Genomic DNA, 25,502 nt, shown 5'->3' with positions numbered 1-25,502 from the left:
GTACCATATATGAGTATGGTATTCAGTCAGCTCAGTCCCTCATTAGTGGCTATGGGGCCTGAGAACAGGCTGGTGACAATATTGCCTCAGTGGCTGACCATGTCTTGGCTATATTGTGTGTAATTCAGCATGCTTAGACATGCTGGTATACAAATTTTCTCCTTGGAACATTCCAGTAATAACCACCAGGAAAGATTTTTAGTATTAGAGCACAAAAAGAAATGACATTTGACTGGCAGCAAATTCAGGAGCTTGCAGATTAGAAGCAAAAGCATAAAAAGGGCACAACCTTATCTTAATAACTCCCACCGCTTATTGACATAGAAGCACAGAATCATTTAGATTGAAGATTATTGACTCCAACCATTAACCCAGCACTGCCAAGCCCGCTCCTAAACCATATTGCCAAGTGCCAGATCTATACATGTTTGAAAGACCTGCAGGGATGGCTACTCAGCCATTCCCTGGGCTGAGTCCTGTTCCAAAGCTTGACTATAATTTTCATGACATATCCAGTCTAAATCTTCCCTGGCACAACTGGTAACTGTTTCCTCTTGTCCTATCACTTTTTACCTGGGAGAAGGCAAGGCACCAACCCTCACCTGGTTAAATCCTCCTTTTAGGCAGTTGTAGAGAGCAAAAAGCTCTCCTTAGCCTTCTTTACTCCAGGCTGAACAGCCCCCAGCTCCTCAGAAATTGGGGTTTATTGGTTTAATTAAATATAAAAAGAAATGTTCAACTTTTGAGAAAGTATTTCCTGGTGTTTTCTATGCTCTTTTTGTTCTTCAAAGAAGTCACCATAAAAACCCAGCAGATAAAAAAGGATAAAAATATCCTTTTCAACTGATTCTTTCCTTTGTTGATTCAGCATTGTATCAACATTGTATTCAGTGTGCCCACTTTGTAGACAAAAACATAGCTTTGTTTCTTGTTAGTCTGAACTGCAGTTAAGTGGAACTGGTTTGGTGTTATTCCCTTTTGTGTGTCACCAAGAACAGTGTTCACTCTGCTCTGTTCCAGGGTATGGTCAGTCCTGCGAGGCCAGGTCTTACCTGAATCCCTGCCACACCACGGAGCACCCACAAGTGTCTCAAAAGGGAATCCGTGCAAGGGGTGATAACACCAGTGCAAAAATAATTGTGGTAAACATCTGGATGATAAAAAAACCCCAGAACAAAATAACAGCAAAATGGAACAAAAAACCCCAAGCCTTTTTTCCCCCTGCCTTCAAGTCTAGCAATTGTTTTGCATTTGCCAAAGTCAAACTGACTTTCTTTGGCGTAGACTAGTCAGTCTGCTTCTTTCTTCTGTAAAACTGAGTTTGAATTGAACTTTTAAGGCAATTGGTGGTATGGAACTGTTTTGGTGGTTTTAATGTCAATTTTCATAATCAGCCCTCAGAATTGCTGAGGAGGGAGAATTAATTTTACAGCACAATTCTGCAGATTGTTGTTTATGCATGTTTCAATTTAGACTAGGATTTTTGTGTACTTTTTGTATTTTGTTTGCTGTCTAGAAGTGAGTGACGGAACCTCTGTTGTCCTGGGTAGAGAGAGACAGAACAGTTGCTTCTGATCTGCTGCAGAGGCACTGTCTTTGTCAGAGAGTTTTCTTGGCTTCTTGAACATGAAACTATTTCAAAACTTTGTGAAGTGACCTTGGATACTCCTTTCCCATGTCATCATTATTCTCAAACAGCTTCACAAGTTCTCATGTTGTAATCTAAGCCATCAGAGCAATTGTAGTAACTATGTAAATGTACATAAACACCATAAGAGTATTATCTTGACTTGAGAGAGACAGGGAGGAGATAATTTATATGACCAGCCCTTCTATAACTGTAGAGTCAAAAGAGACTACAAACTTCCCAGAAGGTAAAAAGAGATTTTGTGCTACTGTGGTTTTGCTGAAGATTTGCCTGTAGAAAGAATTTTCATTGACTCAACAGGAGATAATGTGTAATCCATCCAGGTTTTCAAGTGAATTGTCTTGTAGTAAATATTGATATAAGCCTGGAGTGTTAGTTATGAATGAACTCTAAGGCAAAGCTGTGCATCTCAGTTTTTCTCCTGTTTGCATCATGTCTATACAGAGTACAGCAATGTAGAATTCTGCAAGCTGCACTATTACAAACCTTGCAAAACAGTGTTTAATATCTCAGTCACTCCAGACAAAATCACACACTGAATATTTGATGGACACTGTTAGATTAGTGTAACAAAAACATTTAATTTGGTATTTGGCTATATTTGAGTTTCCCTTGCCCCCTGTTTTAAAAAAGTTAAACATTCTATTCTGTTGTATATTTTCAGCTTCCAGACTTGTGTGTTAACTCATCAAGTTTCCTACATAAGCATGGAGAGATTCTTTAAGACACATTTCCAAAGCTGTGAAAACAGTGGGAAAAATTGAGAGAATAACAATAATATTCACTTGATATTCATATGGCCAGTTTTTAACACCCCATTTTCAGAAGAGGCAGCCATCAGGTTTTTAGATCTTTAACTCAGGGCTGAAATTTTTTTAATTGCTCACATTTAAGGAGAAATGGAGTTCCTTGTGCTGTATTCTTCTGTTAATTAGTGATGCTATTGTGATTAGTCTTTATGGGCAAACAGCTGGTGGCTGCATCGCCAGAACGTGCTCAGCACTCAGGCACAACTGCCAGGCACATCCCACAGCTGGTGGCTCCATGTGCTGATTCAAGAAAATAAAGGTAATTGTTACTTTTGGAATCCTGTGCTTTTCAGTCCTGCAACCTGGACAGCTTAGAGACACAGATTGCTTGTCTGCACTCTGTTCATGTCACAGACAGGCAGCACTTGTCTGCCATTAAGTGAGAGAGCATCACCATTTTCGTCAAAATGAGAAATTTCAAGGGTTCTTATTGTTTAGACCTCCCTTTTTTTTTTTTTTTTTTTTTTTTTTTTTTTTTTTTTTTTGGTAGAATGACTATTTTGCCAAACCTGCCTGAAATGAAGCTTTGCAAATGATTTGTGGATCCCCAGATTTCTTCTTGCATGTCTGGTCATTTTTTTTCTCCCTTTTAAAAGGAGCAAACTGTGAAGCAGAGTCCTGATTCCAGACTGCATAAGGACCTCATAATTCATGAAATAAATTGACTAATAGATCAGTGAGACTTTGCAAATGAGTGGTTTCATTATAAAAGAAACAACAGCATCTTTTCTTTTCCAGTGTGTGTGCAAGTATAAAATATTCAGCATCATTTTCCCCTGCATGCATTACTGAGTTACCTACATTGAAATTTAGGTGACAGGTTTGTTTTGCTTTCTCACTAGATTAGTCTTGTGATGACCTTTTGGAATTTAACTGTCAAAAAGTTTTTAGCATCTTCTCCAAACACAAGTGATTTCCCTGTTCATTCCCATCTCCAATTAATTGATAAAGTTGTTTATCTACTTAAGCTATTCCCAGCTCTGATTCCTAGGGGAATTTATAGCTTTTCTCCATCCTGAAGATCAATCTTTGTGTCCACTTCTTTAGCCAGTTTTCAACCCAGAAAATGAAAATTTATTCAAATCCTATGAAAACTTAGTTTTTTTAATGCCTTTGATATTGATACCTTAATATAGACTAGTAGTATTTTAAAAGTATCTATGTTGGAAAATGAAACTGTAGTACTTTGAACTTATTTTAACCACAGTACACAGATAAGAAGGAAAAAGAAAGCCTGGAGAATAATCCTGTGTGACAGAAAGAGCTTCAGCATTGTGGATGCAATGTTATATATAGCAAATTTGTATATCATCTTCTTTAGTACCCATAATGCTTGCATTCCTATATTTGGACAATTTATTTTCTGAAGAAAAAAGGGAGTCTGATTCTTGTTTCATTACAAAAAAAAAAGTTTGTTTATGCTTTGAATATTTGGCACTCTTCTTGTGCATAAACCTTTTTCATATTTATGTACATAACTTCAAATAGGATGGATGGTGGTGTTTAAGTAAAAGGGACTGCATTATTTGTCCTTTTATCATCTAGATAAGCAGCAGCTGGGCTAGCTAGTACAGACAGTACTTTAGCAAACAGCTGGTTTTTATCTGAATGACAAAGGGTCATTTAAAAAAAAAATTAATCTTGCTTCTCTTTTTAATTTAAGAGACTGGATAGAAAAGGAGCTACAGGCAATCTGTAGCATGGGAGGTTTTATTGCATTTTTGCAAATATGATCATTTAGTACAGATCAGTGCTAGGATCCAGAGAGGGAACTCACTCTTTTCAGTCTAGAGAGAAGAAAGACTGGGGGATTTTTACCAGTCAGTATTTATAAAAAGTAATAAAAGTAATAAAGTAGTAATAAAGAATACTGATTCAAATTCTTCTCAGGGCTGCCCAGTGACAGGACAAGAAGCAACAGGCACAAACCAAAATACAAGAAATTTCTTTACACGTAAGAAAAAAAAGGTCCCTCTTAGAAGTCAACACTGGCACAGCTTGCCCTGAGAGGTCGAGGTGTCTCTGATCCTGGAGATATTCAAAACCCAACTGGGCAGGGCACTGTGCAACCTGCTCTTGCAGATCTTGCTTTGGGTAGGAGGTTGGATTAGATAATCTCCTGTTGGTCTGTACATCTCCTCAGTTGGTCTGTGACTCTGACCTGGCACACCAAGGGGTGCTCTAGCAGCTGTTGATAGGGGGTCAGTTGCCACATGGATTTCTTTCCTTGCCAGGCCTTTAATGAAGCTAGGAATTTGTACAACTTTATTTACATTACCCACTCTTTATCAGTCAATCAAATAAAATTATACCAGATAGCACTGAGAGTGGTTAAGAGAAGGAACTAGAATGTGTAAGTCCAGCTCTTTATTAGAAATGCATCACGAAGAATAAGCAATCTTGCTTTGGTCTGTTGGACTGTTTGTCTTGCCCACCACACAGTTTCCAAATTCTGTGTTTTTTTCTTGCATAAACTTTCTGTTAACAATGTAAGGAGAAGGTGTTTTGGGTTTTTCTTGTGATAACCCATTGTCTAATTTTTGGTCTTTTATAAAAGGCATTGTATCTTCTGAAAAATGTTTGTGTAGCTGGCTGTCAATGCCTTTGTTTAAACCCATCTTTTGAGGTGCTAATTAGAAATGGAGAAAGGTTTATTCTTGGAAATTATAAAAATATATTATTTACTTCACAAAACATGGTCTTATAAATGCAACACTCTTTCTTTATTAGCTTGAACTTTACTGTATTACCAGGAGTGAATTTCTATATATTTCTTTGCTTCTGAACCATCTTCTTGTCAGTGTCTTTCTGAAAATCTCTTGAGATCTTTCTACAAATGAGTCTGAAAGTTGATGGCTTGTCACACAAAGGACTGTGTGATATGGCTCACTAAAAGCTGGACACTTCTTACATAAAGTCATCAATATACCACTGGGAGAATAAATCCCAAAGCACTTGCATATTTTCACACCTTATTTAGAGGCAGTGAAATAAAGGGTACCATAATTTAATACTTTTATTGTGCGAGTTTAAGCTCTCAAGCAGTCTAATGTTGCTGTGTCTTTTCTTTGTGAAGTGTTTCAGAAGTTAACATTTTTTTTCAAATGGGCCTTAGATTCCTTCATAAGAGAGTCTACAAATATTGTTTAATTTACTTTTCAGTAAAGCTGTCAGTTGTAATCTGCAATTTAAAAAAACTAATAAAACAAATCCTCATTTCACAATTTAAACCTTATTGAGTCTTATTCACTTGCACTGCAGGTTTATTATTCTCCTGCAGCTTGACGTGCCTCCAATTGTAATTGTGTTGACCCTCCGATGCAGTAAATCTCCCCGGTGCTTATCAAACTGGGAGAGATAAGTCTACAGTTTGGAACTTCATTAAATATCTCATTTATATTAAACAGATGATGGCTTTGAACAGAAATAATAATTTTTACAGAGTCTGTGACCTCCCAATCGTGGTCTCCTTGACCGTAATGCGGCGTTTCGCAACCCTCCGCCCCCGCGCCCCAGGCGTCGCGCCAGCGCCCGCGTGTCGGCAGTCGTCCCTCCATCGGGCTCACTTCAAAGCCTCTGCTGGGGAGAAAGCCCAGGGCTTTGTAGCCCTTGAAACAGATTCTTTAAAACTCTTTCATAGCATACATTTCTTAGTCGTCTGGGGAGTGCGGGTGGAGTGATTAATAATGGGCAGCTGTTTCAAAAAGAAAAAACAACCAACATGTTGCTTGTTTTTGTAATTCCTGAAAGTATGAACTACTCCTCTCGTGCTTGTTTGGAGATCAGTCAGTACTTGGAACAAGCATTTCCAGGGGCTTCAAATAGTTTGCAGCATGCTCAGTATCTTTGACTATCTGGTCCCCACTGTAGTTCGATATGTTTGAAATAAATGCTGTGGGATTTGTGTAAGGACACTGTTTTTAAGATTTAACTATATGCTTCAATATGAAGAGGTTTGTTGGTTAGAAGAGCTTATGCTTTGATATCTGAGTTCATACTACATTTTCTACAAAATACATCTGTTTTTAATAGTTGTTTACTTTTTGATAGAGCTGAATTCAGCTCAAAGTGTTCAGGTGAATTGGTTTAATGGTCTGGCAATGCACCTTGGTAGCATTACTGAGAGGACAGCAGGGTGAGCTCAGGTGAACCAAGAGTTTTAGGGGCAGCAGTAAGGCTGGATGGTGTGAGGATTGGGCCATGGTATGGGGGTCTCTTATCTCTCTGCAGGGGCAACTGGGCCCTGCTACATGGGGCATCCACAGTGACCTGTGAATCAACAAGTAATCATTCTTCTCATTTGCAAGGGGCTGTGCTGACAGCAGAGCTGTGGCTGATGGGGTTGCTAAATCCAGGTAGATGATACCAAATTATTTTCTTTGCCTCTCATGGGTGCTGTGTTCCCTTGAGCTCTGATTTTCTGGGGCTCACCAAGGGGAACTTGACTTTTTCCTGTCCTCTAGAAAAATCTGTGAGGCAGGCTGTAGGAAAACAAGGGATGACCAGCTTCTGCAAGCAAAGATTGGGCTAGGAAGATACTCAGGCAGTCTTCTGAAGGAGAGCAGCTGGGGTGGGCAGGCTGTATATGCAGCCTTTCTCTTTCCTGTGCATGTGGCTAAGCAGCCTGTGTCCATCACTTCCACCACATACTTCATCTTTTTTGTGATGCCCTGGGGAGTTTGGCCTCTGTTGTGGTGAGCAGGGACCTGACAGCTCCAGGGGTTTGAGGGCTGGGGTACAGAGCACCTCAGGTCTTGCCAGTTCTGTTTTTTGTGTCTCTGCCTGGATGCTGCAGCAAAAGATTAGAGGAGCTTCCAGGCTGAATGAAGCACATAAGACCGCTTTACTCTGCAGTCAGGAAAGACAGAGTAAAGAACTCAAATGAAAAATAAAATCATGGTGAAGTATGACAACTTTTATGTTTTTGTCTTTTGTTCTTAACTGCAAAACTTTGGAGTATGATGATTTCATTTGAAAGCAAGTTGCACCACTGTGGCAGCAGTGCAATTCCAAATGAGAGTTCCTGTTCCATGCTCCTGACAAGGGCCTTGTTGTGTTCAGCTGTCAGTGTGCAGAAGATGGCCCAGCTGTCTGCTGATGGTATTGGAGACAGCCCAACTGTCTGTTTAAGAAATTATCCAACAAAGAGACACCCAAATGGAATAGTGGTTTTTTTCATCAATTTTCTGCTGAAGGATTTGAAATTTGACAGGGCACCATGGGGGGTGCAGTGTAAAGGGGTTGAAAAGTTGGTCATTAGGCAGAGCTGTCATTGCAAATTATCTCTGTCCAGGATGAGAAGTTCTAGCTCATTTGGTGCTCAGACAGGTCTAGGCCTTAGGCAATTTGTTACAGTTCCCCCATGTGGTTAAGGGGACCCCAGGCACTAATTTTCCTCTCTCTTTGCAGTTGGAATCACCTGGGAGCCCCTCTGGGCCAGAGCTGCCCATAGAGACTCTGCTGGATGACCGGGAGCGGAGGATTTCCCACTCCCTCTACGGCGGGATTGAGGGTCTCAGCGAGTCGCCCACAAAGAATGTGGCACTGGGCAGGATAATGGGTGAGTCAAAGCTCTGCCAAACAGGGCATGATTTTATTTCTCTCTGTGATTCATTGAAGGGTGATCAATGTGTTATGTGGGAATTGGGAACATGGAGGTTGCACTGACCAACTTAAAATGTGCCTTAAAATTCTTCTATGCAAGCCTTCTGATACGTAATGTAAGGAAGAAGGTAAAGTGGGATTCTAAAGTAAATTTTACATCCTGTGACAGGTCAAAAAATGAATCGTAGTAGCATTTAACATGGTTTTCAGTGTCTGGTTTGGGGCAATAAATTATTGGTTGGTCTAGGCTCCATGTTGCATCAAAGTCAGTGACTCATAGAAATTAATAATTTTTTTTCAACATTCCTTCTCCTCTGTTTCAGATGTACAAAAATACAAAAACAAATAAGGCAAATTTATGCTTATTAGGGGACTTATTAATTTATTTGAATGTTTGCTTTGTAGGACACCAATTTTAAAACCTCATAACTAATTATAAGCATCCCTTGTGTAGATTCTGTGCCCTGCCATCTGCATGGTCCCAGCGGATAATGAGGTTATTAGCACTTGCTTTGCAGCAATTCCACTTCTGATGTACAGAGCTAGGTAATAAAGACTTGCCTTGCCACAGGAGTGGTTGGATTTACTGACTTAGGATGGGATTAGTTTGAAAGGATTTTCAAGTTTAAACACAAAAAGTAGTTTGATGAGAATAACACCTGACAGAAGACGTGACGATTGCTCGCTTGAGTTGCGAGTTTTAAAAAGAAGACATGGCTATTAAATGTAGGGCTTTTTTTTAGCATATGAGATACACAGATTATATTGGAGGATGCTGCTATAAACTTGATATGAAGCAAGGCATAACTTAGTTTTCAATTGCTTTAGATCAGTTTTTGACATTAGAAAATTAGTCTACCGCTTAGGCTTTTCCAGTCAGCAGATTGTATATGTTTTTCACCCTATATTTTTTTCATTTGGGTTGGGTTTGGTTTTTTTCTTCACCCACATTTTCTTTTTTAAATAATTCTTGGATTTTGGATTTTGCATTTTCTTTGTGGTAGCAAAATAGGACTGTTGTTAACTCTCTGAAAATCCACAACTTTTCTATTTAGGATCTTCCTTCCAGTAAGTCTTTTGCCCTTTTTTGTGCATTTGGGCAAAAGTAATTAGAAACATATCATATTCTGTTCTGTTGCATTTCATTTTGTGCAGCTTGGAAGAAAAAATGTGCACATGAAAATCAAGGCAGTGTGAAACCATGTCACCCAAAGTCATATGCTCTTAAAGAGAAAAATTTAGAAAAAATTGTATTTGTTTGTCAACAAATTTAAGGAGTGATAAAATAATTTGAAGTCTTTAGCACTACTCTCCCGTAGAAAGAACTAGTTGTTGTGGTGTCAAAGCTTTAGATAAAACATTTGAAAAGCACTGCCTTCTGCTTTTTCCATCAGTGCTGCAGAGGATTTACACACAGAGCTCATATAAACAAATTATTACTTAAACACATTGTATGTTGATGGGTGAGGGAGCCCTGAGCATGTGTGTCAGCAATACAGTTTACTTCCACATCAGAGGAACACAAGACTTGCCATGCCAAATTGAACTAGTAGTTCATCAGTCTGGTATCATCCCTTTAGCAGTAGCCAGTAATTGATGCTTAAACCACAAATAAACAAAGTATTTCCAAAGCTGTTAACATCTAATACTTTTAGATACCTTTGTATTTTATACATAGAAAAAAAAAAAAAATTCTATCCTTCATTTTCTAAGTTTCTTATAACCTGAAGTTAATGTTTAGATTTCCTGGGAATCATTGCATTTCTGGATTGTTTTCAGGGACCAGTAACTATGTAAAAAATTGGTTGGTTGTGACTTTAATTCACTGAATCTTTCATAAAAGCACGTTAGTGGAAAATCAAATTGTGCCTGAACCTCATAGTAATTGTGATCTAGTGACATGTAACTAAAAACTGGTCTTTCCAGGATTGGACTGTTCCCTTCTGCAATCACAGCAGCTTCACAGACCTGTGATGTTTAAACCCAGGTTTTTGGGAATGGTCAGTTTTCTAATAAGACTATTTTTTCTGAATTAATCAGTACCACTAAACTAAAACTGCAGTGTTCATAATCTTTCGCATGCAAGTTTTCTTGCAGTGCCCAGCAGAGAGGTATTGCCTATTGGGAGAGATAGGCACAGTTGCTTGTTTCAGAATAGCTAACATTTTAAAGACTCAGTCACTTTCATGCAGTGGAATCTGTGTCTTTTTTTTAAATTGGTAATGAGAAAAAAAGCAGGGCTTTTTTTATTTTCCTGAGAATGTTTGCGCGGTGTTACATGACTTTCTCTGTTGAAAATTGGCCTAAAAGTGAGGATTAGTCCTCAGAGCAATCTGACTGAAGAACACTGGAGGTCTATACCTTCCCACACCAGTCCTGCCCATGAAAACAAGCCCAAAGGAGTGCTTTATGCAGTGCTGCTTCCCTTGAGTGCTCTCCCCATATCAAGAACCCCTCTGATGAGCTCTCTGAATCATCTGATGTCTTTTGATTTACCCCTCAATGGATTTAACTGTATAAACTTCTAGTACTCAGTACTTTTTAGCCAGGAGATGACTGTTTTCATGGAAGGAGTAGGTCTTCCTGCTGCTTTTGCTCTTGGATGGGTTTGAGTTTTCTTCCTTCATAAGTTAAACTATTCAAAAGTAACAATTTCGAAGTCTGGAAAATGCCTGCTTGTTTTAATCATTGGTTAAAATTGGAACAAAGATTTCAAGAGTGTTTTGTTCTTTTAAATACCATTAATGTAATTTCAGGAAAGGTATTTAAGACAATTCCTTACTCCTTCATAACTGACAAGCAAGAACTGGCTGTCAGAGCCTTGCTGTGAGAGTGGGAATAAAATACCAATTTTAGGATGTGATTTAAATTATGTAAAATAATGTTTGCTTACTGCAATAAGGCTACGTGAATCTTTTCATGGTTCTGATGATTCTTACGTTGATCTACTTTTCTAGACGGTTATTGCTATTATAGATTTTCTTATGCTTTTTCATTTGATAATATTTCACTGAAAATTTCTCTTGGAGAAGAGATACAACTTTCTGTATTCAGGGAATACTTTTGGTTTGGAGGAGATGGGGTATTTTATTTATATAAATTTGGTCTTTTAAGAATTAGATGGCTGTAAGAAACCCTAATATTTATTTATTTTATTTCCAAGATGCATGTTATTCAGTAAAACAACTGTGTTATACTGGTTTTCTTGGCTCTATAATTAAAAATTCAAGTCTTCTTCTGACATACTGGTCTTGTATCTCATGCATTATGCTCCTGAGTTTTGCAATACACAAATACATAGCTGCTGACTATATAAATTATTCTTATTCAACAAACAGCTTTGTACAAAGTCCTCTTTCATCTCCTTCTCCTAGTTGCTGATATTTTTTTTATGAACGTGGTGGGTTTTGTTGCCAATGGTGACTAAACAGAAGATATTTTTTGGGGGGTACACAGAATAACAGTCGCTTGCACTGAATCTGCTTTTCATCCTGAAGGATCCCTCAGAACTCAGTGAAGTTTGATGGTTCCTACACAACAGGAAATACTCTGTTCTCTACATAAATAATTGCTGTCTTAAGGGTAGAATCAGAAGGAAGCACTAGTAACAAAAATTTAGCTAGAGATGTAGAGTGTGTGTCTCAGTGAAATGAAAATAACCTTTTACAATCAGAATGTAGTTCCTTGGCCAGGAATTTCATCAAAATGTGGTGCTCTTCTACAATAGTTGACAGATCTGAGCACTTTCTTGAAATCCAAGGCCTGTGTGGAGAAATCTTTGTTGTTAGTCACTCTCCAGGCATTCATTGTGCTATTGGTCTGAATCCCACAGTATCAACATGCTCATGAGTCATTCATAAGGTAATGCTGGGTTTTGAACATACGGTGAGAGTGTTCAACAGATTTTGTAGACCATCCTTTAAAGAGAAAGCAACAGCAAAAGCCCAAGGATCGAGCCAGAATTAGTTCCATGACAATGCAGTGTCATTATGGGAGCCAAGTTATCCCAGCAAACATATTAACTGAATTTCAGGGAATTTCAAGATTTGAAAGGACATGGAGCAGTTTAGTTCTTCATGAATAAACTTGTTATTCATACTATGTACTGTGTGTGATGAGGGATTTTTTAGAGGGCTCTATGTTGGTGGTTTAATTCAGGTACAAATTATTTTCTGGTGTATTATAGGTGTATAATAGGTTTGAAGGTGTATAATATTTTTTGAAATAGGCTGCTTGGCATATTTTTCCTTGTAGGATCAAAATCCTCATAGACCAGGAGACCAGCCATTTGTTATTGGAGCTCTGAGGCTTCTTTTTCTGCACAGATAGATGGGAATCCTTCTTACCCAATAGTTTGGTCTAGTCCTCAGGCTGTGCTTCTTTAGATTGATAACTTGTCCAAGAAATTTGAGCATCATTGTTCTGAGATGAGAAACATTTGAAAGGGATAATGTTTTACCTTGCTTAGTACACTGTCCAAAATACTTTGTTATTACAGATTACCTCACTGAAGTTGAATTAATATATGCAAAACTGGACTTGAAATGTAGTCAGTTTCTAAATTTCACAGAGTCTAAAAGCACTTTTTCAGCCCGAGGGAAAATTATTTCCTTGAAGAGGTTTGTAGACAGGTTGAGCAATGCATTGAATTTGTAGATCAGTCAAATATACTGAAGATTACTGGGTTTGAAGTTTCTTTGATGTTCCCTTGTAAGGTTTCTCACAACACTTGTGGAATTAATTCTCCAGGGATATTTTCTGTCCACTTCAGCTGAATTCTCTTCAAGGCACGTTTTGAGTCCAGTGCTGAGGTTTGTCCAACCATCTGCTGGAGGTGAAGCCTTTCACCTGTTTTTAGCTTCATCTGCAATGAAAAGCATAGGCATGTCAGATGGGTTTTCTCCTTAATTCTAAAGCAACTATTAAAATGTCAGTCTTCACCCTTGTCAGGTATAAAGAAGGGTAGTGAAAAGTTAAAAGTGTTACTGAATTACTGTAGCCTCTCAAATGGGAAGTTCAATCTGCCAAGTGCCATAAGGTTATACCTTTTCACAATCAATTCTTTGGAGACATTATTAACTACAGAGTTAACAGTCTTGTATGCATTATGTTTGGAAAGAAGTACATTACCAGGCTAAACATTAAACTGTCCATCAAAGGAACTATTGCTGGTCAGAATCAGCTGTTATGCAAACTGCATACATTCATTTCAGTTTGACAGTGATGAGATTTCAGTACCTTTTTCTTCCAGCCACTTTTTCATCCTTCTTTAATGATCCCTTTGTAGCCAGTTTTCCCTTTGGAAAGATTACTACATGTATTATCTAGTGCAGTGAGTATTTTAACTACCTCTTTACACATAGGGTTTTGTTTGTTTGTTTGTTTGTTTACTTATTAATAATTGCATGCAAAGGTAGTGATGGTAACTGAAACCTTTACAGAGAAGAGAAAAACTTTATTTTTCCCTAATTATTCACATTTTTGTCACATCTATAGTGAAAGTAAAGTATGGAAATAATTTATGTGTCCATAGAAGCAGTTTAAAATATGGAAGTAGAAGTTTTGTGATACATTACATTGGTGCATCATAGTTTTAGAGTAATTTTCAGTTTGTTGTCAGATGAATGGTTGATTAACCTAGTGTGTTTCTTCTCAAGAGGTGTGACAATTGTACAAATTGTTTTAATAAAATCATACCATATTTTAAATTGTACTCTCACAAATTTGCCTGATAAAGTCTGCCACTGAATATACTCATGTTGAGTCTTGATGTAGTCCCTATCATGTATGTGATGATTCTTGTTTAAGGATTTTAACAAAAGTGTTAAAACTTACTTGAATTTGTTGATAATATAATTTGGTAATTTTTTTTTCTCCAAATTTTGCATATGTCCACTTCCCAGCATCACTTGAATAATTTCTCATTTAATGAGGGTCAGACTGATCAGGAAAAGTGATGGCCTCTGTTAGTCCTTGTGGAACACATTCTTTGTTACAAGGTGGTACAAGAGGAGATCCTGTCTTCTGGGAGAGGTGCTTTTGATCAGTTCTTCCACCAGGGCACAGACAGACTGGGGCACAGACAGAAACATGGGAGGTTCCTCTGAGCATCAGGAAACACTTTTTCAGTGTGAGGATGACCATGCACTGGCACAGAGTGCTCAGGGAGGTGGTGCAGAAGCACTACTCAGAAGCAATTTGCTTGGGGTCCTGGGTACATGGCTGTAGTAGTCTCTGCTTGAGAGGAAAAGGTTGGACCAGAAGAGAAGTCTCTTCCAAACCTCAACCCTTCTGTGACCTTGTGGTCTTGCAGTAGGCCACAGAAACAACTGGTGTGCATCACTTTTCAGATCTCTGCACAGGAAGATGGGTACAAAGTGAGATATAGTTAATTTTATTATCTGCATTGTGTCACTCTTATCAGTAGCACTGCAGTTTGACATAACCTTTTATCATCTGTGATGAAATATTTTTCAAGGCACTCTCTGCATGCTGCTGTTATTTAGCTTTGGGTTTTTTTCTCCTTTTGTCCAGGTAAATATCAGCTGTCTCCAACAGTGAACATGCCCCAGGATGACACTGTCATTATTGAAGATGACAGGCTGTCAGTCCTTCCTCCACATCTCTCTGACCAGTCATCATCCAGTTCCCATGATGATGTCGGGTTTGGCACTGTTGAAACTGGTGGATGGGCTAAAGCTGCAATTAATGAGTCAACAGACTGGTAAGAGCATGGTTTAGTGGAAGGAAAAAAGAGAGAGCTGTAGTTGCATCTTTTCCTTTAGTTACATTTTTGGCTACTGCTAATTTTAATTCTTTTTTTTTTGGTCACATTTCAATATTTCTATTTTCAAACTGGTAATTGTCCCTCTTTCAGGGAGGAAGTCTATACAAATACCTCTGGTTGCAGTTTTCTGCTGTGTTAAAGCTTATTTGTGGAAATGTTACTTAGTATATAGCTATGTTATTTTGATGATCTAACTTTAATTTAATTGCTACCTGACCTAGCTTTTTAATAAAAATAACTTATCAAAATTTAAACATTTGAGTTTATGAAAGATGAAAGACTGATTGGAAATTGTAGTTTATAAACCTCACTGAAAATATTTCGAAGTTTATAAAACAAAGATTTTATTTTTATATTCCATTGTATATCTGGGAGCATCTCAATAGTTTTGTATGCTTCTTTGCTTTTCCTAATAATGTACTAATCTTTTAAATCTACTTGGAGGTCAAAGCTCTTTGATTTGCCTCTGTGCTAATGCTTGTGCAAAAAGAGCCAGTTAGAATTTCTTCATTATGTGTGAAGAGCTACTGTTCATATTGTTAGATGATTTGCAGAGACTATAATAGCTAAAGACTACTGTAAATAAGACTACTGTAATAGCTCTGAATTTAAATATACAGAAAGTAACAGTTCCACATTTGAAGGTATGGAAAGTAACTTTATATATTTAATCCATAATAAAAATAACATTTATGAGTCTTAGGTTGACTCTCCGATTAGTTTAACATGTTTAAATGTAGAAGCCTTAATGAGAAATGCATTGAGCTTCATTATTGACTTGCTTAAGTTGCTGGCAAAGAAATACTGTTTATTGCTTAGTTAGTACAATTAATACTGATCTAAGATTTAATTTACACGTCCTGTAATTATCTATAGTAATAGCAAAATAAAAGCCCACCTCTGTACGCTGCTACTTCTTGAAGCTGGATAATTACCACAAATGGTGTGAAGTACTAGAATTTTCTTGTTTTTCTTGTCTCTTGAGCCTGTTATGAATGTGTCAGCAATATCTTAATAGAACAGCAATAGCACCTGCTGGCTGATATGCACCTGTCAGCTTCTTCTCTGCTTTAAACTAGTTTATTTCATCTTATATCCAGGAATTGAATTCTGTATTTTAAACTCTGTTTTAATGATTGTATGAAAATGTCATTTTTTCATTCTCATTTACTTTTTTTTTGATGTTGCAGTTCTTCTTATGGACAAAGTCATACCTGTAATCTGGGTAAATGAAAAGTCCATTTGTATTTCGTAAAAGCTGAGAATCTGAGACATTTAAATAGGATAGTCCTCAAGCCTGCACATAATAGCTTATTTCTGAGGGAATATTTTTAGATGAATGTGAGCAAAATCCTATGAAATAAAGTTTCATAGGATTTGAAAACTGCAGATGCTTTTACTTTGACTTCTGCAGTGTGTCTTGCTATTCATACACTTCTTTGTAAATGAAGTAACAGTAAACAGGGATTAGATATTGTAGAATTGATCACACTCAAAAAAAAATTTAAGTGTGTGTATGAGAAACTGTAAATGTCTTCAGATACAATGGCACTTAAAAGAGTTGAGGCACTTAAAGCAGTGTTGTGCTTTAGTATCTAATGTATTCTATTTGTAAATAAAAGGCAATAGAATTAGATTTTTCCTATAATTTCCTGTTGCTAATGGATGAAGGAAGACTTGTAAAATGAAGGTGTGTTGTATGATTTTGCTGGAAGGCACAAAGGGTAAAACTAAGAATATGGAAGAAGGGTTATCCAAACAAGAATGGCAGCTGTTCTGAATCACAGAAGAAAATGTAAGCTTTTTCAGCCTCACAATATCTCCCTAATCCTTGATGAAAATGTTATGAAAACAAAAGGCCAATAAGACAGGATTAATAAATGGAATTTTAATAACATTGAGGGTCAGAAGACGGTTACATTCTTTTAAGGATCAGCTGTCATTCCAGAAATCTTATTTGTTAAGTATTCTAGAATATAGTAAATTGCATTTGGCATTGCTTAATGACTTGCACTAAATTCACCTCTGTCTTTTATATTGATGTAGTTGAAAAATATTAAAATGAGGCATTTTTAGGGGCATTAATTCCTCCCCTGTGCTCATTGGCTTCTGCAGTTGTGACTATTCTTGGGGACTTCTGAATACTTTTAGACAATTTACATGCATTCAGACTCCTGTGATCCACTCCTTCCTTAATTACTGAAACACACTCATAAGTTATTAATAATAGAAATAAAACAGGACACGAAAATTCAGAACTCTACATAAGGCTCAAATAAAGGTGCTAAGTAGCACCTTTAGGGTGCAGGATACTATGCAAACATGTAATAAGAATTCCCTTAATAGGTATGTGTGGAAGGGAGGTGTGACAAGGGCAGATCAGGGAAGCAGAAAGTGTTTAAAAGTGGTATCAGTGGAAATTCTGGATTCCAAACTCCCAAGTTCCCAGTTGCTGATGCCATGTGCAGACCCTGCTGCTCCCTCTGGGACCTGTGGTGTCCTTTTCAAGTTATATTTGAACTGGAGTTCTAGTCTGTTCTCAGGACTTCAAATTCAATATAGAAGTGTGTGCTGTGTTTACATGGAAATGATATTTTACTCTACTAGAAGTTTTATATAGGTGGATCAAAGCGAGCTTTTATGAGAAAAGAAGCACAGAGCCAAAACAAATAATTTTGTAAGTTCACTTTTTCTGAAGAAAGTGTCACAAGATACATTTTGTTCGGCAAGATGAAGCCAGTCGTTTTAACAAACGTGAGCCTGTGCTAACAGATGTTGCTGGAAAAAAATTCTCACTTAGTAAAACCACATTTTTCTGGCCTTCAGAGACAGGACTGACTAGCAGGGAGCCAGAAACATCTGTGTGGCCTTGGTACAGTCAATTATGATCTGATTATGAAAGGTGTTGAAACCCTGTAAGTTCAGTTGGAGTCGCTTTGGAGGACGGTTTCAGATTTAGGTAGTTCTCACTCAGCTACGTGTTGCACTGCTATAACATGCTGGAAGTGTATATTGGCCTTGTCTGTTTTATCTTTCTATCATGAGGAGATAAATTTTTCCCTATTTTGTGGGAGTGAATGTTAGGACTAAATAGTTATTTTTGAGCATGGTCTCTGATTCATCAGAGCTTTTAAGCATATGCTTGAGAACATTGCTAAATTGTGCAGACATCTCTGAAATAGTTGCAGTAATTAAATGTAAAACATTATGAGCCTGAGCCAGAAACAGTAAAGGCAAAAGGCACTTGACATTGGCTTTATTCACATAAGCTCTGATCCTGCTCACACTGAAGTATTATATGCCAGTCACAAGCACATCTCTTATTATTTGTAAAGCTGCCATTACTAGACCGAATTTCATTTTGACTGTCTGGTAATGAGGATAGTGATTTTCATCTTTTATAGTGCTTTATGCCTTTGGACACTTTTCCTTACCTCTTTTTCTCTGTTTTGCCTAATACCCAGCTGTTTCTTGATCAAAGAATCTTCTGTAAATTAGAGTACATGGCATACATAAATATGTGCATGTTACAGAATTTAAAATTATAAGTTGTTTTTTGCTAAAATGCACTATTTGCCTGTTTCTCACTAGGAATTAGATGTGTGTTACAGTAGAAGTAATTCTTTAGAAACATGGTACTAAACTGTGTGATGGTATTAAACAAAATATCTTGAGTGTCATTTGGAGATCTATTTAGAGAGCTCAGTGACAAAATTAACTTTTTTTATCTTGATGTGCAACAATATTCAAAGAGGGGATTTTGAGGGATTATTTACCTATAAGATAGATAACAATGGTCTAAAATACTGATTTTTTTCAGTATTTTATGCTTTTGATTTCTTTTTGTGCCAGCTGAAGTAGAGATCTATATTACTGTCCCCTTTTCTAGGAGCCAGATCTTTTTGTGAATTTTCTTTCATATTGTTTATTAGCAGTACACAATCTTGCCTTTTGAAAAAATGTTTTTAGCTTGCACACCAAATTTTGCCTGCATTCTTGCACTCATGATTCTGCCAGTGTTTGAGCACATTAATAAATCTATCTTCAGCATGTTTCTGAGGCAGCTTGCTGAAAATCTGACTCCCTGAGCTGAGGTCAGTTTAGAAACCTACAGAAGAAACAAAAACCAAATACAGTTCTCCCCATTTCTGATTTGGGGGTGAATCTACTGTGGCAAGTGCTTGCTCTGTAGGGAAGCAATGAGTAAATATATGGTTGTTTGTCATAGCCAGGCTAAAAGCAAGAGAAGCTATGAAAAATCAACAAGAAGTTTCCCATATGGACAGAAATTTTAATGCAAAGTTTTTAAATTAAGAAGTTTCAAGCTTTGTGAGCTTCAGGCAGGACAGTTTCTATTTATGCTTTACTAAAAACATTTTCTGATAAAGACAAACCGGATAAACTTCTATCACTAGAATAAATTAGTTTCTCAGGAAGAGAAATTATTCCTGCAAATTATTCCTGTGTTGGACTTTATTTTGTGATAGAATATGTATAGTGCACCAATTGTGTATATCTTTTGTTAAAACTGTAAGTGAAATTCTTGGTAGTTTTTAACTAGAATTGCTTAATGCAGTAAAACAAATCCATTGTGTGTGTAACTGAATACTTGCAGTGGTGTATTTAAAACTGTGAACTTAATCATTGGTAGAAGTCACGTGCTAAATAAATTATTTTCTCTGAAGAGTGAAAGGTTGCGTGATCTTGATAAATGTTCGCATGATTTTTTTCCCTTCCTACAGCACTCTTAGTCCAGATGTTGATCCAGTACTTGCCTTCCAGCGAGAGGGTTTTGGACGCCAGAGCATGTCAGAAAAGCGTACAAAGCAATTTTCAGATGCCAGTCAGTTGGAGTTTGTTAAAACACGAAAATCCAAAAGCATGGATCTAGGTAGTGAGTGATGTTTTTTCAATTTTTTTTAATTTGAACCTGATTTTCATGTTGTAAGTATATAGATTTTATAATTCCAAACAGATTGTGTATGTGCGGTGGTACTGCACATAATGTCTACTTGTGGGTAGTAAAGTACTAACGTGAATGGCCAAGTGGCCTGGGTGTTGTTTGTTGTTTGTAAATGTCCATACATTCAAATATCATAGTCCTCTGGATATGTGGTTATACCTAAATGCAGTAAACATAATTTATTAAAATGGAGGTGAAAAATGCATTTACCAATCCGTAGAGAATGATTGTGTAAAATTGTACCACGCTGTGGTTCTGGGTAGCTGGGTTTATTCTCAGTCCATGATTATAATGCAGTTAGCCTTAAAGGTCTTTCATAGTCTCTCATTTTGTAGATGAATTCAGAATTAGAAAATGGTCTGACATCTGTTTGAGACCCAAGTTTCAATATTTATATCAGAAGCCCTATAAAGTAGCAGCGGCTAAGACAGGCAATCACAGTGCTCATTTTAACTGATAAACCAACTGAGAATACGTAATTGCTAACAAGCCCATCACTTTTTCTGCCATTGAATTTAGATTCTGAAGTGCAGACTCTAGTAACCTCAAACAGTGAGTTTTGATGGCTTAAACACACAGAATTCCCTACTCAGAATAATAAAATATTATGCAATTCCCTCCTCTACGATAGTTGTGAGTGTATTGCCTACAGTCCCTAATTCACAAACGCCCTCAGGCTGCAGTCAGGTTGGAGGTGTTGACTTGTCTTGACTAGTGCCATGTGCTAACGTGTCAATAACATGTTGTACCTGCCTGTGATGTGAATGACTGACTGCATGAAGGTTACTAGTTTGCTGCCACTTCTACCCAGAATGTTTGCTTACTCTTGCAGTTTATTTGCATGAAGTAGGACATTTCTAAGGTCCCCTAACTTGAAAAGAAAATATGCAAACCAGGAGGAATGTTGAGTGCATGTGGGGCATGGGCACTAACTGGGCTAACCGTTATGCATTTACCTTTTAACAGTAGCTGATGAGACTAAGCTCAGTACAATGGATGACCAGAAAACAGGTAAGAATTGACAGTAAGGCTGTTGCTATAGAAACCTTGGTCAAAGCAGCTTACCACAATTACAGAACTGCCAGTCAAATTGCATGAAAACATGAATATTCCAGTACTTGCATGGCTGCTTTCTATTGTGAATAATAAAGTTGTACAGAAAAATAATTTTTTTCTATAAAAATAAGTATTTAGGGTAGCATATTCAGCCAGATCATGCATGTGGCTGTAGGCAGACACCTGTTTCTACACTTTAAATTCATAAATATTCAGAGTTGTTTGGGGTTTTTTGTCCTTTCAAAAAATATCTTGGAAAATCTCCTCCTAGCTCCAGACTGTAGTGCACAGAGATGATTTAGAATAGTTCAGTGTTTGGCTCTTACAGTGCTAACACAGTGCTTGAAATTAATTATTTTAATTAGAAAACTGCTGCCTTTGCCTTAAGTGGTCATCAGATACATGTTGTGCATTGAGTTGAAGATGTTTTGTGCGAGTTGATTTGCTTTTGGAGCTGAAACATGAGCATCGTAACAGAACAAAAGAATATGTAAATAGATTATTTTCCACATACAATTCATTGTAATGTTTCACAAAACGATAATGAGAAATAGCTTTCAAGGCATATTTTTTTATTAGTAATTAAAATAATGCACCAACTGCAATTATTAACCTTTATGATTTATTAATATAAGTTAGCTTTTGACCTATAGAATGTTATTTTAATTAGGCTAGATCCAGAGGATACCATAACATTACTTAGCTCTAATTAGGAACAATTCACCTTTTTAACCTGAAAATATTATTTATTTTAGCATGATTTAAGGAGTAGTGCATTCAATACAGAATTTACATTTACTAATTCACAATTTCATCTCTGTTTAACTGGACTGTATAACATGAGTAGGGATACTGAAAAGCTATAAGTAATCAAGTGATAAAATTTTTATTTGAACAGATAAGTCTTCTAGCTTTTAAAACATTGCAGAATATGGCCACAGACTTGCAGGTTTGCAAAAAAAAAAAAAAAAAAAAAAACAAAAAAAAAAAAAAAAACCAAAATCAAAATGTAGGAATATTTTGGAGGATTAAATGAGGCAAGCCCCCTCCCACAATTAAAGCCATCAGAGTGTTAATGCATGAATTGTGTTAATGGTTTTGGTAATAATGGATGCTTAGGAACTGCCTTCACCTCTAAGCATTAATCACATAAAAACAAGTTAAAGACCAAACTCAGAATTTTTGTAAATTATTTTTCATTTTCTTATTAAACTGTCTAGTTGAATGGGATGTGATTAAAATGGTGTAAAACCCATGTGTTTTAGTAAAATACAATCCTCAGGTATTAAAGATGCATAGTGGTTTTGGTGGTATCAGTAGAGGGTGATATAAACTGAGTGTAGTTTTCCTTTATATGTAACACCTGGATTAAATTCCAAAAAAAGCAGACAACTTGGACAACCTGGGTGAAAGAGCATGACCATGCTGTCTGGACTAGGCAGTTACATATTTTGTGCACAGCAAATGTGCTGGAAAAAAATTTCAGTGGCTGGAAAAAAAGAAAACACCTTTTGGTGCACTTTTATTTTATTTATCTTGCGTGCTTTTAACCAGATTTTGTATATAAACACTGGATATCTCCCATTACTGAAGATGGATGTAGCTGTTAAACAAACCACTTATTGTGGTTTGGCTTAAAAATTGTCTGCTTCTAAGAAAAAAAAAACCAAAAAAAAAAAAAACAACAAAACTTCAAATGTGTGATGAACTATGCTTTAATGAACTCTGGAAGCCAGAAAACTTCAACAAGTATTTACTTTAGAAAAGATAAAAACAAACTCTGTTACTGTCACAGTTGGATTTAATAGTATTGGCTGAAAAGAAGAGCACAGACCTCTCCAGCTCTAGTTACTGTAATAGTTTTTTAATTATTTTTCTTTCTATAGTTCATTTGAAGTACCTAATCCTTGCAGTGTTTACAGTTCATCCTAGAGGTTAGAAGTATATTCAGTAGCAGTTGAGCATGGCTCATTTATAGAGTCCTTGGCATACTATAGCTCTAGGTGATTATTTTTCCATATGTATGTTATGAAAATGAAAAAGAAAAAATCAAATAACATTTATTTAAATTACTTATTGATTTATTTTTACACCATGCTTTTTAATTAATCTTTTATTAAACAGAATCAAAATTAAACTGGTTTTGATGCAATTTCTTGCTTTATTCCTCTCCTGCCTTCCCCTGATGAAGTGTTAATCTCTTAGTGTCTGAACTGAACTAGAAATGGAAAAATTTATCAAATGTAATGGAGCAGATATTACTAAGTAAATAGACTCACTGATAATGTCCTTCAAGAAGTTGTTTAGAAAGTAGACTTTATGCCTTTGCAAAACTGGTTTAATGAAATCCAGGGAAGTTTTTGGCATCAGTTGCAGGTAGCATTTGACTTGACAGCTCATAAAACTATTTTTTCAGAAAGAAAAAAAAAAAAAGTAATTTTAAATGATTTAAAAGAATGTGCTGATGAAAAATTTGCTTTACAGAATAAAATTAGCCACTGGACAAAAGATCCTATATCCCTTGAGACCATGGGCTCTGCCTTTGCAAATCACCCAAGCGGATTGGTGTCACTGTATAAATAATTACCTTAGGGTGAGATAAGGGGAGGCACAGTGAGTTGTTAAACAGTGTCAGCACAAGGGAGAAACAAAGGAGGTGGGATAGGGAGCAGCACACAGGCTTCGTCTGATGTCTGTGTGCTCAGTGTCTCCTAGGTGTGCGTGCCCTGGGAGAGGCACCTGCACAGTCACACATGAACAGGGGGTGGGCGCATGGCTGGGAGGGCCAGGCTTGGCCCTTGTCCCCAAGAACTGGGCAGCTGGGGACACAGGGAGTGGAGGGACATGTGTGGTGGGCAGGGGCTGTGCCTGGCAGGTCACAAAGCCCTTGGGAGATGGACAGGGGCTGGGCACTGCCGAGCTGTGAGGAGGATGCATGGTGGCAGTCATGGCAGGAGGGCTGCTGGGATACAGAGGGATGAATTCACCTCAAAGCATATTTGTTAAGAAAATAGTTGGAAAGGGAGGTTGATAAACTTCAAATTTGAAAAATGATAAAAGAATCCCTTTCATCCGCAGTCATATAAATATGCTTTAGGTAGATGTGTCTTTTCCTCTCCTTTTTTCTACTTTAAATTCTGGTGTCAAAATAGGAGTAGAGCTCATTCTGAGCAGATAACGCTTCTGATGATTACCACCAGTGCTGTAAAGGCTGGAAGAAAATGCTGACATTTTTGTATTTAGAAAACAACGTTTTGATGTGACTCATAAATTTTAAACAGAATCCATTTTAAAGAAAGTTTGCTGGTGTTTACCAGATTATGGGTAAACTACTCATTTTCTGACTGGTGAATTCTAGTAATAAATTCATAACCCACTATTTACAGGGACACCTAACTGTATATTTTTAGAATAGTAGATTTGCTATGAAGTAGCCACAGGAGATAGTGAAGGTATTAAAAGATACATAGCTCTGTGATCACACTGATAAAATTGCTTTTGAGAGGAGATTTCCCCATTTCAGATTATGCAACCTGTTCACACTTGTGTTCATGGCCACCCAAGTTCAATAAATATTCTTATCACTTATGTAATCCATTATTAGTTTTATAGCACTAAACATTAGGTCATATCCCAGATGGGATATCCTTTGGGAAAACACAGCTTACATAAATACAGTTCTCACAAAAGTCTATATTGGGTGTCAGGAAATTGAACTTTTTTTTAATGTTCTTTATGAACACAAATGGGCATATAAATGCCTTCTTTGTAATTACTGTTTACAAAAACAGCCACTCAGTAATTAGGAAAAGATATATGAACATTTCCTTTGGAAGGTTACAAAGCAGAATGTGGAATAAGGAAGTTTACAGTAAGTTGCTATGTAAGAGGACACCCTTTTCTTTTGTATATGAAACTGGATCTGTCAAACAGCTGGTTTATATATGATTGTCCCATTTCCTCTTTTTTTTTTCCTCCAACATCCTTTTTTTTTTCCTGTCTTATAGACAATTTAAAAAACACAATCTTTAAATATAAAAAGCAAAAAAAATAAAGTCTCATTTCTTATGTACTGCAGGCATTAGTGGAGGAATAGCAGATTTGACCATAGTCTAGAAAGTGGACAGTTTTATATGGCACTGTCTAAATTGGAGTGCTTTTACTTGGCACAGAGAATGTTCTGTAAAATGCTCACCTTAGACTTCAGGCCATTTTCAGAAGTTTGGCAATTCCAGACTGCAGCTTGTTTGCACAGCTGGGAAGCCACCAGCCCTCTCTGGTCCCAGCTGGCCCTGTGCTCTGCCCCCAGCCATCCTCACAACCTTCAGCCCTCTAATAAGCACTGGCTGTATGTGAGAGGGTGGCTTCTTCTGGGAGGTGGGAATTCATGAAGAAAACATTTCTCATTTGTTGGGGTGCATTTATTTCTGACCAAGGGTCCAAGCAGCAGGACTACAGACTGCTGGGGGAACCAAACTGCAGGAGCTGTGTAGACCTGGGAGGGCAGATTTTTGGTTTGTTTCTGTTTACAAGTTAATCTTATCAGTAGGGCAGCTGAAGGGAAATACTTTGACAGCTGCTGTTTGAATTTATTTGATCTGAGGGATTTCAGTTTAATGTAATTGCTCAGACTTT

General features: G+C 37.1%; 1 protein-coding gene across 12 annotated transcripts in view; it reads left to right on the top strand.

The window, feature by feature from the left end:
• The window catches only part of PARD3 (par-3 family cell polarity regulator), a 441,459-nt gene that overhangs the window by 268,474 nt on the left and 147,483 nt on the right, over nt 1-25,502 (top strand). For 8 of the 12 annotated variants that reach the window (XM_021542949.2, XM_021542932.2, XM_021542937.2 and 5 more), the window contains 4 exons: nt 7,867-8,017; nt 14,596-14,785; nt 19,591-19,742; nt 20,778-20,822. In XM_021542949.2, coding sequence (XP_021398624.2) covers nt 7,867-8,017; nt 14,596-14,785; nt 19,591-19,742; nt 20,778-20,822 — 538 coding nt within the window. The remainder of the gene's footprint in view (nt 1-7,866; nt 8,018-14,595; nt 14,786-19,590; nt 19,743-20,777; nt 20,823-25,502) is intronic. The other 4 variants (XM_021542939.2, XM_021542929.2, XM_031503797.2 and 1 more) reach the window with 2 other exon arrangements.

This window comes from Lonchura striata, chromosome 1, assembly GCF_046129695.1.
Source record: "Lonchura striata isolate bLonStr1 chromosome 1, bLonStr1.mat, whole genome shotgun sequence".
Classification (NCBI taxonomy): Eukaryota; Metazoa; Chordata; class Aves; order Passeriformes; family Estrildidae; genus Lonchura; species Lonchura striata.
Note: the sequence above shows the minus strand (reverse complement) of the source record. Positions and strands in the feature narration are given on the sequence as shown.